The sequence below is a fragment of the Camelus ferus genome, chromosome X, assembly GCF_009834535.1.
Source record: "Camelus ferus isolate YT-003-E chromosome X, BCGSAC_Cfer_1.0, whole genome shotgun sequence".
NCBI classification, from domain to species: Eukaryota; Metazoa; Chordata; class Mammalia; order Artiodactyla; family Camelidae; genus Camelus; species Camelus ferus.
Window position 1 is genome coordinate 90,532,045 of NC_045732.1, and position 17,359 is coordinate 90,549,403.

The 17,359-nt window shown below is 38.6% G+C and overlaps 1 protein-coding gene across 5 annotated transcripts in view; it reads left to right on the top strand.

Annotated features, from left to right (window-relative positions):
• Nucleotides 1-9,040, top strand: part of MBNL3 (muscleblind like splicing regulator 3) — a 40,608-nt gene extending 31,568 nt beyond the window's left edge. For 3 of the 5 annotated variants that reach the window (XM_032475948.1, XM_032475949.1, XM_032475950.1), the window contains one exon: nt 1,654-9,040. In XM_032475948.1, the coding sequence (XP_032331839.1) occupies nt 1,654-1,665 (12 nt within the window). In that variant the 3' untranslated portion in view covers nt 1,666-9,040. The remainder of the gene's footprint in view (nt 1-1,653) is intronic. The other 2 variants (XM_014561668.2, XM_014561670.2) reach the window with 1 other exon arrangement.
• The last annotated feature ends 8,319 nt before the right edge of the window (nt 9,041-17,359 follow it).

The following is a 17,359-nucleotide window of genomic DNA, read 5'->3' on the forward strand; positions in this document are numbered from 1 at the left end:
AATAACAGCTGGTATTGTATTTTCCCAAGGAGCTTACAAATTCCAAAATGTTTTCCCATTATTAACGGGGTATTATTTGTTAGCCAAAGGCACAGATCATTTTTGAATTTTAATCTTTTAACATTTTTTCTACTTTGTTTTTTTTATTGAAATAAAACAAAGTAATTTTGTCACAATTTGATGGAGGTGATTATCTTAAAGACAGTAAGCAGTGCTTCTCCCAAGACATTATACAAAACAGCACTTCCACATTCTGCCACTTTGTTGCTTCCCATGTAAGTCTATCAGAATTGCTCCAGCTGTTCTGAATTTTGAGTGACATACTTTACTAATTTAATCATTATTTTCATTCAAATCGTGGCACTTTTTGGAGTAATTTTTGTTGTTGTTATTTTCGGATTTCCCCCCCTTCCCCTCTGATTTCCTCTTTGCCTAGTCCAGGGTCTGTAATAGCCCACACTTAATTTGAGCAGTCGTTCACCTGGAACATGTGACTTTTGAAGTCACTTAAGACTCTTAGGCATCATAATGAATTAAGTAATTATAGGGACTTACTAAACAAATACACCGATTCTGAACTGCATCCATGAATCATTGAAAGCTTGAAATTCTTACAACTGGAGTGCTTCATTTGGTTGAAGGAGGGAACAGTTTAATTCTCTCAATCAACTAGTTCCCCAGAACCTCACTCATGTTTCTTTCCTGCTGAGGACACACAGGCCCAGAACACTCACTGTTCTGGACAGAGCATATAAATCACTGCACATTAGATAAATAGGTCCCTTCGATCATAAGGAATGTTTTAAAAAGACCTTTGAATACACAGAATAACTGAAGTAGCTGTATTATTTGTGATAGTTTTCAGGGGTAATCATTTGGGATAGTGGCAACTTGGGAATAGCGCCAAACATGAGAATACAGGTTTTGTAAAACTTGCCTGATTCTCATGGGCTGCTTCACATCGAACAAAAGTTGTCAAATATAATTAACTTCATACCAGAACATGTTTGGGAATGGTGATTCCATTTTGCTTGATTCCATCAGAAAATTTAGAGGTATTTGGCCACCATAATCATTTCACTATGTAACGGATGCTGAAAATAAAATGTAATTTTCTAAAATACTACATACCCAAATTTCACACTTAGGCTAGTTCTGCGTGGCTCCAAAACATTCAGATAAAAAGTTTAAAGTTTATCTAATATTTGCATACTTCAAAATGGTATCAAATATGTTTTCTCAATATATGGCTGTTGGAGGAAGTAATGGGCGGGTGGGTGTTCATCAGAATGTTTTGGCATTGTGGAGATAACGCCTTGAACAACTGAGTGCCTCTCTGTTAACCCAGGGCAGTTGTCCACATTAGCACTCGGTGAGAACCACAGACTATCATGGTAGATGACTCTTTAGTGACCATTTCCAACAGCTCAGTTTTCATTTAAGTATTAGTTGTGTAGTGTAATTGTACACTACAGTTTTCAACAGCTCAATTTACATCCGCAGATGTAGAATATGAAATTCAGAGTGGGGAATATGTTGGCATATGGTTCACACACACAAATGGACCGAGAACCAAGTATCCTGACTCCTACTTCGATAACCACTCCAATACCAATATTTCTCACTTTCTTTTCTTTTTTTTTTCCATTTCAGTTGACATTCTGAACAACAGAGTTACAGAGTATCAGAATCTCTCCGTGAGAACCTCCATATGGCCTTTTTATATATATACACGTATGTCCTCTTCCACCAACACAACAATAAGCATGGTGCAGTCAATATCTTAAACAAAACAAACATACCAACCAACAAATTCAAATACAAAATAAAGCATTAAACAATCAAGGAGATGTTAAAACACAAATAGAAAACTAATAACTAACATCTATCTCTCTTATTTGAATTATTAGGTAGAACACCATAAAATTTTGTAATTCATCACACTATTCTTTGTGATTTCCCAATAACGATTATGCTGAGTGGATGTCTACAGTGGACTGCTTACTGTGCATTCTTGGTGGATAAATGTCCGTTTTGAAGTGTTACCTTACTGTTTTGTTTACACAGTAGTCTATTGGGTTGATTCAGAATGTAACAAATAGATCCAATACCAGTTTCCCCATTATTGTACCGTGGTGTGTTGTGTTAGGTTTTTAACATACTATATAGTGTTTTGCTATAATGTGTGGTGTTTGGTTTCAACTAAAATGTTATTAGTGGGAAACAGAAACACATGTGCTTGAAAAAACCTAACAGGCTAATGTTAATATGCTCACTCTCTCTTTGTAATAGTTCTGTAAGTTTCTTGAGGCAGACATTTAAAAGGCCTCACTTTTGAGTGTGTCCAAAACGTGATCATAAACATGCACGTGTATAATTTGTGCCTGTAGATCTGACCTTGCATAATACAATCACGTTACTAGATTTTTGGTTTTTTTTTGGTGAGAGAGAAATAATTACCTGATAAAAAACACCGGGAATTTCTTAAAACATTAACCCTAATTTCACTCCTTAAATAGCTTGAAAAACTAGAATTTACCTTTAAATGCATTTCTCAGCATTTATACTAAAAACTATGGGAAGTGCCCATTACATTTTCTGTGGCTCAAGGATCCTGTCTTCTGGGTAGAGTGTCTAAAACTGAGCCATTTGTAATCTTCAGCTGAAAAATTGGTTCTTGGAAGCTTAAAGGTATTCTAATTACAGGTTATAAATTAAGCAGAGAGATGGGGGCGTGGAGAGAGTTCTTACATATTGAAGGAAAGTATGTAAAAACCATTGCAATGTAACCTTTGATACAAGTGCCATTTTCCGAATGCAAATGGCTTGTGCTCTTTAGGCTACTCTTTGAATAATAAGATGCAATCTGGAAAAGTTCAGTCAGGGTGAAAGAGAATTGGCTCCAGGTGGGGCCTTTCCTCCCCAAATGGACAATCTTTTCCGTTGATCACAGTTGGAGCCTGAGTATAGGTTTGGAGAGATGGCGGGGCTGAGGAGGGAGGTAGGGAGATAATTGAAATTACTTTGATTTATGTAAAAGTTCTAGGAAGGATGTCCACAGGCGTCTTCAGCTTCAGTTCAACTGAGTTTCCAGTTTTGTCAGTCGCTTAAGTGAAGGAGCAAGCGCCTGTGATATATGTTAAATGTTGCCCATCCCAAACTTCATTAACAACAGAATCTCTCATAGTATAACCAAGCCTCTCTTTTGTTTGTTTGGATTTTTTTGTTTTTATATGTATTTGAAAATGATAATAGAGAGGAATAGAGAGATTTTTAGCAACCTTTGGATGAGACCGAGTGGCCACAGTCCACAGAACTGAACTGAACTCATATTACTAATACTTATGAACTCGTTGTATAACCAAGTAAAATAGTCATTCATTCCTATGCTATGTTGTATACCTCCTCCACCATACTCAGTTGTGAAACTTACTGTTATCATATAGTGGTAGAGCTTTATGACATTTTGCATCAATTTAGATAGTTTACTATTTTCTACTAAATATATGTCCTCTCACTGAAAAGTAAAAAATCCTCAAATTTGTTGTGTATAACAAGTTTATTTTCTCCTTCATGAAAATGACAGGCAAAGGGACAGTTTGATTTAGGATACCTTAAGCTAGCTAGTAGTGTTTGAATCATAGAACAAGAGAGTTAGCAAAACCTTTTCACAGCCAGGGCATGGTGACCTGCCCAGGGCGACCTAGCTAGTTGGTAGCAGTTGGACCCAGAAACATCTCCTGACTCCTGGCTGTTCCTCCGCTTCCTATAGTTTGTGCTTTAGAACATTTGTGACTCCATCCCAGAGCAGACCATTTTGGCTCAGTGCAAAAGAGCGAAATTAGCTCTTGGGTAACTGATATCCTGTTGATCTGAATTCTCCATCCAAATCATGATCATCAGTGATTTCCAAATGATCTTGCTTGGATCGAGCCATTGTCATCTGCTAACAGTATTGCCTGGAGTTAGAGAACAAGAGTGTCTTGATTTTTACCTGTTGGTTCTTTGAACCACTTAATTTCTGTTTCTTAAAATCTTAACTTTGCTAGAGAAGAATATGCCTTTGTGAAATAACTTGTGTTTAGAACTGGTTTTGTTAAACCTGTGCCAGTGCCTCTCTAGAAGGGCAGCTTGATCACATGAATCCAGAAAGGGTGTACCTGAGCTACTCTGGATGTATTCCTTAAAAGAGACAGAGACATTTTCAGTGAAAAATGAACTTTTTTGGTGTTGTTTGACATTCTGATGCAACACACTGTCTCATTGAACTTTTTAAACTTCTGACAAAGATATACGTAGACTAAAAAATACCTCAAGGTCAGCTGTTTGCAAGTTGCTTTCAGTACTAGAAGACATGAATAATGATGTATTTTTTAGTAAGAGTTTCAGTGAGGAGATTCAGGGTAGTTGTATTTTTTGGTGCCACAATTTTTGATATTGTTGGCATTTTGAAGTTACTTTGTATGTGAATTTAAAGAAAGAAAACTCAAAGCACTAACGTTTTGATCAGATGCAAAAGAATTTTGATGAAATGTAATTTTGAGATAGCACTCTTTAAACTAGTTGTGCAATGACTTATTCAAAGTATCTTTATTCAAGAAAAGAGAAGAAGAAAGATAAGTCATGAGATTAACTTTTCAGTTAAAAAGACAAGTCACAAAACTAATCAGTGACTCTAAACAATAATTTACTGGATGAAGTGTATATATAAAATTCTAATCACTTGTGATTCTTTTAGTTAACATTTTATAAGCTTTGTAATCTACAAGGGCCTCTATTTTTATTTATCCAAAATTCATGTTTTTTGTCCATTTCTCTCAGCCTTTTGCAAAAATAGGCAAGCGTGCTGAGACTTGGATAAAACAGTTCATGTATACAGAGAAAATAATCAAAAAGTTTTCTTCAAAGAGGGTTTTAGTAGTGTCAAAAATTTGTAAGAGCACTGTGTGACCATAAGCATATTTTAAAGGGGAATTAAAATCAAATGGATTCATAAAATTGCTAAACACAGTATTTGCTTTTGTAATTGGAGCATGATGCCGCAACTTGCTGTTGCATTTCATTTCACTTGTCTAGAATTTTATTTGTAGTCAGTCGTGATGTCAAGAGCCATCTTCTCCCTACTCCATCAGTCTTTTCCATCCATTTTTGAACATGCTAAAAAGCACTTTGATCTTGCCGTAAGTGTTGTCCTACACCATGAGGCTGTGTTCATGAATGGGCAGCCTCAGCTCACCAGCTCTCCATTTCAGAAAAAGCAGGTACCTCCACCCTACCATCAACAGGAACCAAATCAAATTAATCTTTACAACATGAATCTCTTTTTAATGGCATGACCAGTGAGCGTAGTGACGTCTGAATAAGGACAACATTGGCATTAAATTTTATCCAATAGTATGTAGGGAAGGCCCATGTGCTACTTGGAATGTCATTTGGTCCTCCCCACTCCTTGGAGAGTAGATGAAGATGCTCTTAGGTAAAATGCAGCCACAGGTTTTCAAGTTATTTTAGTCTGTAGGGTAGGCTGTGATGCTTAAAATGAATAGAAACTGGAATCCTCTTTCTTTCTATCTCTTCTACATTTCACACACATTGAAATAGAAACAGGGGAATGTGATTTCCCAATTCTGTTGGCTAGATTTAGGAGGATAGTGGCCTATTAATTTTACCAGTGCCTCTCAAAGGAAATAGAATAAACACTATATAAAAGAGTATAACAACTTTTTTTTTTTTAGCAAGTTTAGTTGCTAGCGTAGTCAAACTGTAAATATAATTGCAAATAGACGTTCTGAGCACCAATTCGCTAATTGGTGCCATGTTTTCCATTTTCTTGTTAGTTAAGGTTTTTATTTTATTCCTTTTTCATATCTTTAATTAACTAGTGAATTTAATTTTGAAGGAGCGTTAGAGAAAGTTTAAGGTTTTACTACATGTATTCAACCCGCCTGGATAGGTCCTAAACTGACACTGAATGAAGCAGGACAAGATACATAGTTCATACCTATTCTTTACAGTTCACAGTTTAAGAACAAACTTAACTTTATATACAAATAATAATTTTTAACTAATTGTATATTTAGTCGTTGCTTTAGCAACAAATCTACAACATGGCTACCTTTAGACATTTTTTTTTGTGTGTGTGTGAAAATTTTACTTGTAAACGATACATGGCTTTTGATAGTATGAGCCAGTAGACAGTACAGCTCAAAGCTCAGAAAACAGATATGGGTGATTTTTTTCTAATCCCAAATTCCCATGTGAAAGCTGAATTTGTGTCCTTGTGTGACTTTTTGAGCAAAAAGTTTACAGCATGTGGATTCTAGAATCAGGCTTTATAGCTGATAGAATTGTGTGGAGAGGGTTATTCCACAGAATTTAGATTTCAAAACAATTACTGAGCAGAGGTGAGTATATAGCTCAGTGGTAGAGCTCATGCTTAGCATGCACGAGGTCCTAGGTTCAAGCCCCAGTACCTCCATTAAACAAACAAACAAAACACAATTGTTGTATTTATAGTACAACCAAATCTCTTTCATAACTTACTGAAAATTATTCTATACAAGTGACATAACTGTAGCTACAAAAAATTTTTAGGGAATTATATACTTATACAAATATATCCAAATGAGGATTAAAAGCCAACAAAAGCATAGATTAAAATGAATTCATATTCAGGAAACCATACATACAGATACTGTGGAATGACCCCGTAACAGTGTTGAAGAGACATATGCTGCAATTAACTGATGGTCTCAGTTAGGGTGCGACCGTGTGAGACACACCTTTTTTGCACTTATGTACATAGTCCATGAAAGCAATCCTTGGAGCTTTTTCTTTTAAATATAAGAAGTCTGTGATAATAGTGGGAAAGTTAGTAAGAGAGAGTTATTTCTAAGGCTTTGAGAAGAAGGGTTTGTTTGTTCTTTTTTTTTTGTCGCTACAAGACGTAACTAAAGCATGATGTTGCTTTGCTGTTGTGGAGGCTTTCTAGTTTGCTACAGCTCACCATGAGAGAAGACTGGTTACAGGTAACAGGTCAACTTCAGCTAACAGCCCTAAGCAAAAGTAAAGGTACTTCATCTTTTAGCAAGACTGCTAGCAAAGATTGTTTGGTTTTTTAAATTAAGCCTCACTGTACACGTACACGTACACACACACACACACACACACACACACACGGCAGGTTTCTGGCTGAGGTTTTCTTTTTTCAATGGTTACAAGCAGTGGAATACCCTGTAAATTGCAGGCTGGATATTCCCAATGGGATCAAGTTTGATTTCATCTTTTACTGAAAATTATCAATTGATAAATATCTGTTATATCAATGAATATGTATTTAAGTGACAAACTGTTAACATTCACCATTATTTCCCCTTCAGGATTCAGAATCCAAAACCAAGTTGGCAACCCTTGAAAGATGTAATGTAACAGTTAAGCCTGGCCAGCATGGAGCATTTTATTCTCTTCAACAAGGGAAAAAAATGCTCCTGGCACAGTTTTATATATGGCTTTATTTACTTTATACTTGTTCAGTGCAAGCTGTTTTCTGATTTACCTTTACCAGATTAGACAGTGCTTCACTGTGTCATTTCAGCCTCCTAATGTTTTAACTAAACAGAAGAGTACCAGCCAAAATCTTACACACATTGGAGCTGGAAATGAATGTTTTAATCAGACCATCTCTGCCAATTTCAGCCCCCAAGTCACCAACAGATCACCATTTATCTTTTTGTTGCCTCCAGGCAATGAGGCCTAGAAAAGGTCAAACTTAGAAAGGTTTTAGGTCAGATCACCATACAAACTTTGAATCCTTTCTATCTTGAGACCTGTCACCCTTACCCTGGAGAAGGAGCCCGTCTTGGGACGGAGGGAACTGGTATTAGTATTGCTACACATTTGGAGAGTTCTCACTTACAGAGAAATGAAAGTAAACCAAAGCCAGAAAGCAATCCAAGCCTTACAATTACAGTTGTCCAATAGCTCAGGGCCAGTTGGTTAGAAATGTCTTTTTTTCCCCTTCACCCTACACTCACTTATAGTTAACCATACATCTAACAGCCTGACCATCTGACCAGCATTTACACTGATACAAGATGTAAGCATGCATTCATTCTGTAGTCAGAATTTCCAGTTGTAACCTTCTCACCAATGTAGTTTCCCACCTTAACCCATGTTCTTGTGTGGACATATCCTTGTGAATCTACAAGCCACATACCTAAAAGGAAAAACGTGTATCACTGTGAAATACATCACAGCTACGTCATATTACTTTGTTTTTTTTTTTTTAAAAAAACACCTCCGTTACAAGACCTCAGAGTAACCCAACTTTAAGCAGTGCTCATTTCTCCCCAATCACACAACCTAAAGATTTATCTGTCACAGACTTGCATGATTTCAAAGCTTTATTTCTGTATGCAAACGCTTATCTGTTAATGATGGAAACCAAATTATGTTGTTTCTATGTCTTTTGTGTCTAGCAGTTGAGAGAATTCCACGATCATTCTATCATTGGATTCTGGGGTTGCCCTTTTCAGAATAAATTTCCTATTATTGTTGTTGTTGCTTTAATTATTAGAAAAATGAGCCATTTGTTACATGCCCCAAAATTACAATAATTTAAATTAAGATAAAAAAAAAAGATGCTCCTAAGTATACTTTTTTAAAGGGCTAACTTTATGCATTTACAGAACAACAATCCAGTATAACATAGGAAATGGAAGCACATATTTTGGGCAGAAAATGTCAATTTAAAAATACTTATGAATAAGAAAAATTTTTGTCCTGTATAACAATGATAGATTTAAATAATGATGACAATATTTAATAAATATGAACTGTTCCTATAATATTTTGCTTCCAGAATGCAATAGCTCATTCTCTCGACTGCTATCAAATAAGGCAGATGCTTTGATTTGGTTTTTTTCCCCAAGTTATAGTCCTGTACTGCTTGTTTGTGTTTAGACATGTGCATTATGTGATTCATTTTAGTATGCTCTTTCTATGTTTATTTTTTGTTCTTTTAATAAAATGTGTAAACTTCTTTGTTGTCTTTTTTTTATGAATCCATATTCACACACTAGTTCTCTTCAAATGATTTGTCTTCTAGTATATTAATCCTAATATTTGGTAATTCTAATATAAAATTTAAATCTGACTTGGTTCAATGCTATATTTCATACATAGAATAAATTTCCAAATATATACCTTTGAATTGTCTAGCTAATACATCCATTGTGTTAGGTGTATTATTATACCTATACGATTGATGTCACTAACACAAGAAAGACACAGTTGTATCTTACAAGAGAACACTAACATTTTTCAGGTAATGCTTACTGGTTTCTGTTGTGCTTCAGAAATTCTGAGGCATGTTCTAAGATACATTATTAGAAGTTTCTATTTTCTGTTGCTCATTTCCAGCCTGCATCCTCAGTGTAACAAATGAAACCAGTGTCATTTATTTCATTCTTTTCAAGATGGGCATTGGTGGTTTCGTAACAATGGGCTGCATGAATTTTTCCATGAAAACATTTTTCTCTCCCTTAAAATTGGTTTTCGCCAACCAATGGCACAGAAATGAAAGGATACTCATTTTTGTTCTTTAAAGAAAGCAAAATGTTACTTGGGAACACTTTATTCTGTCAGATTTCTAAATCCTTAGAAACACGAATAAGGAACTTTGCCACATCGCCATTTAGTCAGCGGGGTGATGGAAAACTGAGGTGAAGAGGCTTTGGATGAGATGCTGTGGCAGAGCAAAGTAGTAGTCATGTGTCTGCAACAGTGACAAGGCCCAGGAAAGAGGTTGGTTCCTGGTCCTGTATCAGCTGAATCACACAGAGCTACTGGCTCCTCTCCCCCTTGGGTCCCAGTTTACTGTTTCTAAATGTGGTTCCCACTACGGCATTTCTTGATAAGCCAACTTTGAGCCCTTTGATGTGCTGTATATGTTTCTGTGACTGATAATTCCAGCACTAAAACCAGTTCAGTATATAGACATTTACAAGAGGTCTTTGGCCTCTGAAGAATTCAGTTAATGTCTCTCTCTTTGAAGCTGCTGAATGATAGGGAAGAATTCAGGCCAGGCGTTCTGAACCATCAGCAAAATAAAGTTTCTGTTGGCCAGGAGAAAGCTGACCCACAGGCAAAACGCTTTGCACATTTCAACCTTTTCCCAATATATTTTTAAGTCCTTCCTTTTCTCATCCCCCATGGTGGCCTCTTGCCTTCTAGAAGCCCCATGGGTGCAACTTATCAGAACTGCCGCCCCAGGTAGGTTTGTTTTTCCTTCAGAACTTTCCTGTTGGGCATCTGAGGCTACGGAGGGCAGCTCATAACTGAGCTCTAGGAGACAGATCACACTGGTGTGTGTTAGAGACTGCCAGTGCTTAATGGGCTGCCCCTCCTGGGAGTGTTTATATTTAAAAAGGCACGACTCTCCAGTGGGGGAATATCAGATGGCCACCTGTGTAGATGAGGAAGACATGTTTTACTGAAACAAACATCTAGGCATTGGAGTCACAGCATTGAACCAGCAACCGAATTCCTATGGATGGGCAGTATAGGCGTTCACTACCTCAGGAAGGCCCCAAAAGGAATGCTTGTCATTTTGTTAATGGTCAGGAAAGTTCTCTTAATAGTGAGCCTAAAACACTGACTAGATAGTGAACACCCCGAGATTCCACAGACCTGAGTCCACCCATGTTGTCAGCACCTGTGGTATAGGGCATGGCACAGTGATGGGCCTGACAAATGGTCCCATTTCACGAGCAGCCCCACGCCAACACTTGCTAATATCCAGCAGATGGATGCATGCTCTGCGACTTCTTACTTGACTATTTCCTGGACCAGAAGTGCCCACTGAAACGAGCCCTCCCAGATTTTCCTTTCAGTGCCTGGACTTGCACGTCTCCCTTAAGCAGGAGGACAGCAAGAGTCCGGGGAATAAAAGCCAAGAGCTTTTGATAGAAAGGGTGGCCACCTGGACAGAAGGGTGAAGTCTGTGAGAGGAACAGGAGATTTGACTCCTGTCCTTTCAAATAGGCGCCCTGATCAAAAGCACAGCATTCCAGAGAGGGTGCGGGAATTGGTAGAAGAAGGAAGTTCTGGGCAGCCCAGCATTTTTATGTTGTGCATGAAAAGAGCGCAGTGCAGAGGCAGGCAGGATACTTGGGGCAAAATAGGCAAAAGCAGGGAAAAAAAAAATCAGAGATTTTCCTGATGACAGGGAGGTTTTTCCCCATAAATGATTCAGCACATGACATGTGTGAACACGTGCAAAGAGAGACATTGCTGAAAAATTATACAGTAACTGGATAAACAGCAACAAGCAGCAGCAACAGTGCCTGTGAAGGCAGACAGCCTGCGCCTTAACTGGACCTGAGAGAACGCAGAGGGAATCAGGAGTCCTTGCACGCAGCATGCTTCTAGAGACATGGCTACAGAAAATGGTGGTCAACCCATCAAGGATCAATGTAGTTCTCAAGAAGAGGGTGGAGAAGAATAGGGTCAGGACTGAGACTTTGCCTTTTGCCTTCATGACCTGAAGAGTTGAACAATTCTTTGTTGGGGAAATTGACAGTTAAGAGAGAATCCTATCTGTGTTAATTACATATATAAATATTGTACGTGGTTATTGATGTGCCTTTGTTAACTATTTAATAAATGTATATGTAGTTCATTCAAAGTGTCTTTGGTTCTTCTCAGTTTCTAGTTACAAAGTCCCATCTTAAAGAAATCCATTCATGGGTTGTTATACTAGGAAAGCCTGGACCCACATGAATCCAGGCAATCGGTGGTCACAACTTGGGGCTTCCAGTTGGGGCTGCCAGTAAATGAGGCATTTGCACTAACAGTCACACCTCAGCTTGGCTGGTGTACAGGACCTCACTGAGTATCAAGCAAGTGTTTACCATAAACTGATCACCCACCAATGGGACAGACCCCTATAATAAGCAACTCCTTTCTCATGATAGAAACCATCAGAGATATTCTAGATCCTGAAGGTTCTTGGGGCCTCAAGACTCATTAGGATGAGACTGTGGGGCCAGAGGAGTACCCAAACCACTCAGAAAAAAAGTGGCCAAGGAGCATTAGACATGCAAGCTACACCCACTATTGTTGCCCTCCACTCTCCGCTTCCTAGAGTAATGTCCCTGTGGTAAAAATACAAATATACAAATCCAGGTATTGTTAGGAGGCTCAGGGAAAGGTCAGTCCAAGAATAACCTTTGAGTAATAACAGACTAAGAAAACCCTTAAACAGCATTCAAAAATCACTGTGTCCACATTCAGGGCTGTGACACTTGACCATTCTTCCTTTCAGTCCACCCTCCACATTACCGCCAGAGTCATTTTTCTAAGGTTGAACATGACTTCATTTCTCTAAGAATCTTCCAGAGGTCCTCACTGCCCACGGAGTAAAGCTGACACGCTCACGCAGGGCTCTTCTCTGCTCCGGCCTTACGCTCGTCCTGTAGCATCATCTCTGCCTCTGCCTCTGTGACCTGTACGCCCCAGACGAACCAAACCCTGGCTGGGGAAGTTTAAAACTGAGATCTTCCTCCAACCCCCAAATCCTCTCCACAATGGTAGTCATGAAAGAGAACATTTTTATTATTGAATAAATGTTAAACTGGAATGGGAGGAGCATCAGAGGTAACCCACTAAGTGACTGCAGAGACAGAAAGGACTCTCACCCCCTTAGAGAGTCAAACAGATACAACCCATTTCAGATGGATTTTTAAGATCAACAGTAGCTAGTCCTCAAGTCAGAGAATGTGACTGCACCTTTTGTCATTCTTAGTTTGTCCTAACTTTACCATCACAACTGGGGAGACCACCCGTGTTGACTTTACCCATAGGGAGAAATAAACGTATATCTTTACTACGGAGATAGTTTTGCAAATTAGAGCAAGACGCCCAGGGAAGTTAGGCTCTTAAACTCGTACAGGAGCTGAGAGATGGGGCTCTAGCTCTCTTGATGTTTGCATTTCAAGGAGGCGGTTCCCAGGTCCTTGAGGAAACATTTCCAAGTTTTGAGACTACTGGGAGACTTATTTAGCCAATAGAAAGATATACGTACAATGGAAAGGGACCTAGAAAGAAATTTTGAAAGAAATGAGAGAAGTGGGGAGAAGCCTCTTCCCTTATTTTCAACAAGGAGAATTAAGTGTCTGGTTTTTAATTTGCATTTGCCCTTACGACACTCACTGCTCCCCACGTACACATCATCAGTTCCTGTATCTTTGTGCTATTTTCCTATTTGGAACACCTTCTCCTCTTCCTCCTCTTCTTTGTAGACTCATCTTTCAAGGTCTATATCAACTATCACCTCTTCCTTGCGGTCTCCTCTGGCCTTACTAGATATCACTGAAATGCAAACACACAGTCTCCAACTTAGATTTTTCGACTTTACAGTGTCAGTCAACCACGTGATCACGGGGGCAAACGTCCAAAACACTTACAACCATCTTGTATGCATACAACCCATACAACCTCTGTTTTCCCCTTTAGCATAGTATTCGATAAATTTCATTATGTGTTCCACACTTTATTATAAAATAAGCTTTGTGTTATATGACCTTGCCCAACTGAAAGCTAATGTAAGTGTTCTGAGCACGTTTAACCTACGCTAGGCTAAGCTTTGATGTTCAGTAAGTTAGGTGTATTAAATTCATTTTCAATTTAATGATATTTTCAATTTATGATGGATATCTAGGAAGGAAGATCTGTATTTATTTAGTTCTTATCAGGTAATCTCAAAGCTCAGCAACCCCTACAGTGCTTCTAACATTGCCTATGTTTCTCCTACATTAAACTGGGCCTCTCAAGTGCAAGAACCCGGTCTAGCTGACGTCGGTATCCTTTATGATGTCTTATGCAGTAGCCACACAGTTAATGCACAATAGAAGATTCTTGGAAAACTAATCAACTACGAAATCAGAGCACTATTACTATAAAGGAGGAAACCCCATTCGAATAAAAAGGATTTATGTAATGATGGAGGGAAATTTCACAAACTACAATTGCAGGAACAGCGAGGACTCATGGAACTGGGAAGTTATTGGGCAGCTTGTTTTCAGGAACTTTCTCTGCTTACTTATTAGCACTTGGGGGACTGATCAGGGCTACTCTCAGAATGGTAGTCTGATCCTACGAATCTAGATCAATGATAGCTGGCACCAGAAGCGCCTGAAAGGTTTATAAAACAGATTACTGGGACCCATTCAAGAGTCTCTGACTCAGTAGCTATGGGATGAGGTATGAGAATTTGCTTTTCTAACAAGTTCTCAAATGATTCTGATAATCTGGGGACACGATCTGACAATAACTGATCTATGTGACCTTCAAGCTTGGCTCCCCACAAACAACTGACTCCCTCACAAGGCCCCAGTGCCTGATTCTCAGGAGTGGTCCCTTGATTGGTGAGTCAAATGTTTGTCCCTGTTACATTCAACTGTGGACCAAGTTTGGAGTCTCATGGTATCTACAAAAGGTTGCCTTTTTGAGGCTGTGGGCTGAAAACTTTTCAAAGAAGGTGCATCTCTAGTATAGTCATTCCTATAAGAATTTCCACACTGACCTGGATTGCTGGTCTATGCAGCTCAGTTCTCCACAGCCAACAGAGCCAATAAGAACATAATGACCATCTATTGGACATCTCTAGTCAGTCACCTCAAAGTAAATCAAATCTTTACATCCAGCCCTAAATTCATAACCTTCCCTCTCAACTATGCTGCTCCTCCACCTGGTTGTCCAGGCAAGAAACCTCGAATCAGCCCTGACTCCTCCCCAACTCTCTCGCTCCGATCTCTCAAGTCCTGTCAGTTCTACCTCCTAGTTGTTCTCTCTGTCCCTACTATACCTGGCTGACACCCTGACTCCGGTGCTGTTTTCCTCCAACCTGTTCTTCACGTGACTGTCAGCATGATCTGTCTAAAACAATTTTCCAATCTTAGCTCTTGTGACAGCTGTGTTGGGCCCGGGGCAGCAGGAGCCTGGGCCCGGGCCCGTCATCTCCAGCAGCATGCAGCTGCAAGTCTACCCACCTCCGAATGCCACGTACTCTATGATGTAAGATGAAAAAAGATTGCAAAGGTCTGATCTAAAACACAAGTTTCACTAGACAACTCCTCTGCTTGAAACCCTTGAATGACCCCCCATAGCTCTCAGGATAAAGCATTAACACACCTTACAACAACCTGTAACATCTGTCATGATCCAGTCCCTGTCAACCCCTCCCACCGCATCTCTTGCCACTGCCTACCTTAGATTTGCTACTTCAACAGCAGGTAAATGCTTGTAGTTTCCAGCACATTCCCTGCTGTGTCATGCCTGCAAGTCATTGCTCATTTCTTTTCTGCCTGGAATGTGCACCCTCCCCCTTTTTGCCTGGCTAGCATCCTTTGAGACTCTGTTTAAGTACCATATTCCCAGGGAAAACGTCCATGTCTGCTTCCCACCTTCACTACTGTACCCCATTTGAAACTCTCATAATACCTTGAGCATATAATTATCATTGGATTTACCATACTTCATTCAAATATTGTCTGCTTCTCCCACTAGTTTGTGAGTTTCCTGAAGACAGTCTATGCCTTATCCATTGCTATGTTGCCAGCACCTAACATAGTGATTTAAAAAGTAGTAACATACAACTCAAGAACAACAAACCAAATAATTAAAAAATGGACAAAGGAAGGACTTGAACAGATATTTCTCCAAAAAAGATACACAATAAACACATGAAAAGATGCTTAGCATCATTAGCCATTAGAGAAATGCAAATCAAAACTACAGTGGGATACCACTTCACACTCACTAAGATGGCTATAATTTTTATAAAATGGGAAAAGAGCAGTGTTGCTGAGGATGTGAAGTTGGACCCCTTCTGCATTGTTGGTAGCCATGTAAAATGGTACAGCCATTTTGAAGAACACTTTGGCAGGTTCTCAAAAATTTAAACATAGAATTACCATATGAATCAGCAATTCCACACTAGGGTATATGCCCAAAAGAATTGAAAGTAGGGACTCAGACACCTGTACACCAATGTTCATAGAAGCTTTATGCACAATAGCCAATGGTGAAAACAATCCAATTATCCAGCAACAGATGAATGGATAAATAAAATGCAGTACATGTGTACAATGGAATACATTCAGCCATTAAAAGGAAGGAGATGCTGACACATGCTACAACATGGATGAACCTTGAGGACATTATGTTAACTGAAATCAGGCAGACACAAAAGGCAAACATTGTATGATTTCACTTACATTGGTCTTAGAATAGGCAAATGCATAGAGACAAAAAGTAAAATAGGCGTTACCAGGGGGTAAGGGGAGACAGGAGTTATTGTGGAGTTATTGTGTAATGGGTAGAGTTTCTATTAGGGATGGTGAAAAAATTCTGGAGCTGGATGGTGGTGGTGATGATTGCACAACATTGTGAATATACTTCACTGAAGCATTGTTTAAATGGTAAATTTTATGATATAGATATATATATAACTACAATTTTTTTTAAATTAAAGTATCATATGACGAATGAACAGATCACAGGAAGGCCCTTTTGTCCTCTCTGGTAGCTTTATTTTTTTTAACTTTTTTTATTGAGTTATAGTCATTTTACAATGTTGTGTCAAATTCCAGTGTGGAGCACAATTTTTCAGTTATACATGAACATATATATATTCATTGTCACATTTTTTTTCTCTGTGAGCTACCACAAGATCTTGTATATATTTCCCTGTGCTATACAGTATAATCTTGTTTATCTATTCTGCATATGCCTGTCAGTATCTACAAATTTTGAATTCCCAGTCTGTTCCTTCCCACCCCTCTCCCCTTTGGCAACCACAAGTTTGTATTCTATGTCTATGAGTCTGTTTCTGTTTTGTATTTATATTCTTTTTTTTTTTAGATTCCACATATGAGTGATCTCATGTGGTATTTTCCTTTCTCTCTCTGGCTTACTTCACTTAGAATGACATTCTCCAGGGACATCTATGTTGCTGCAAATGTGTTATGTTGTCAATTTTTATGGCTGAGTAGTATTCCATTGTATAAATATACCACTTCTTCTTTATCCAGTCATTTGTTGATGGACATTTAGGCTGTTTCCATGTCTTGGATATTGTAAATAGTGCTGCTATAAACATTGGGGCACAGGTGTCTTTTTGAAGTAGGGTTCCTTCTGGATATATGCCCAGGAGGGGGATTCCTGGGTCATATGGTAAGTCTCTATTCCTAGTCTCTTCAGCAAATGGTGTTGGGAAAACTGGAAAGCAGCATGTAAATCAATGAAGCTAGAACACTCCCTTACACCATACACAACAATAAACTCAAAATGGATCAAA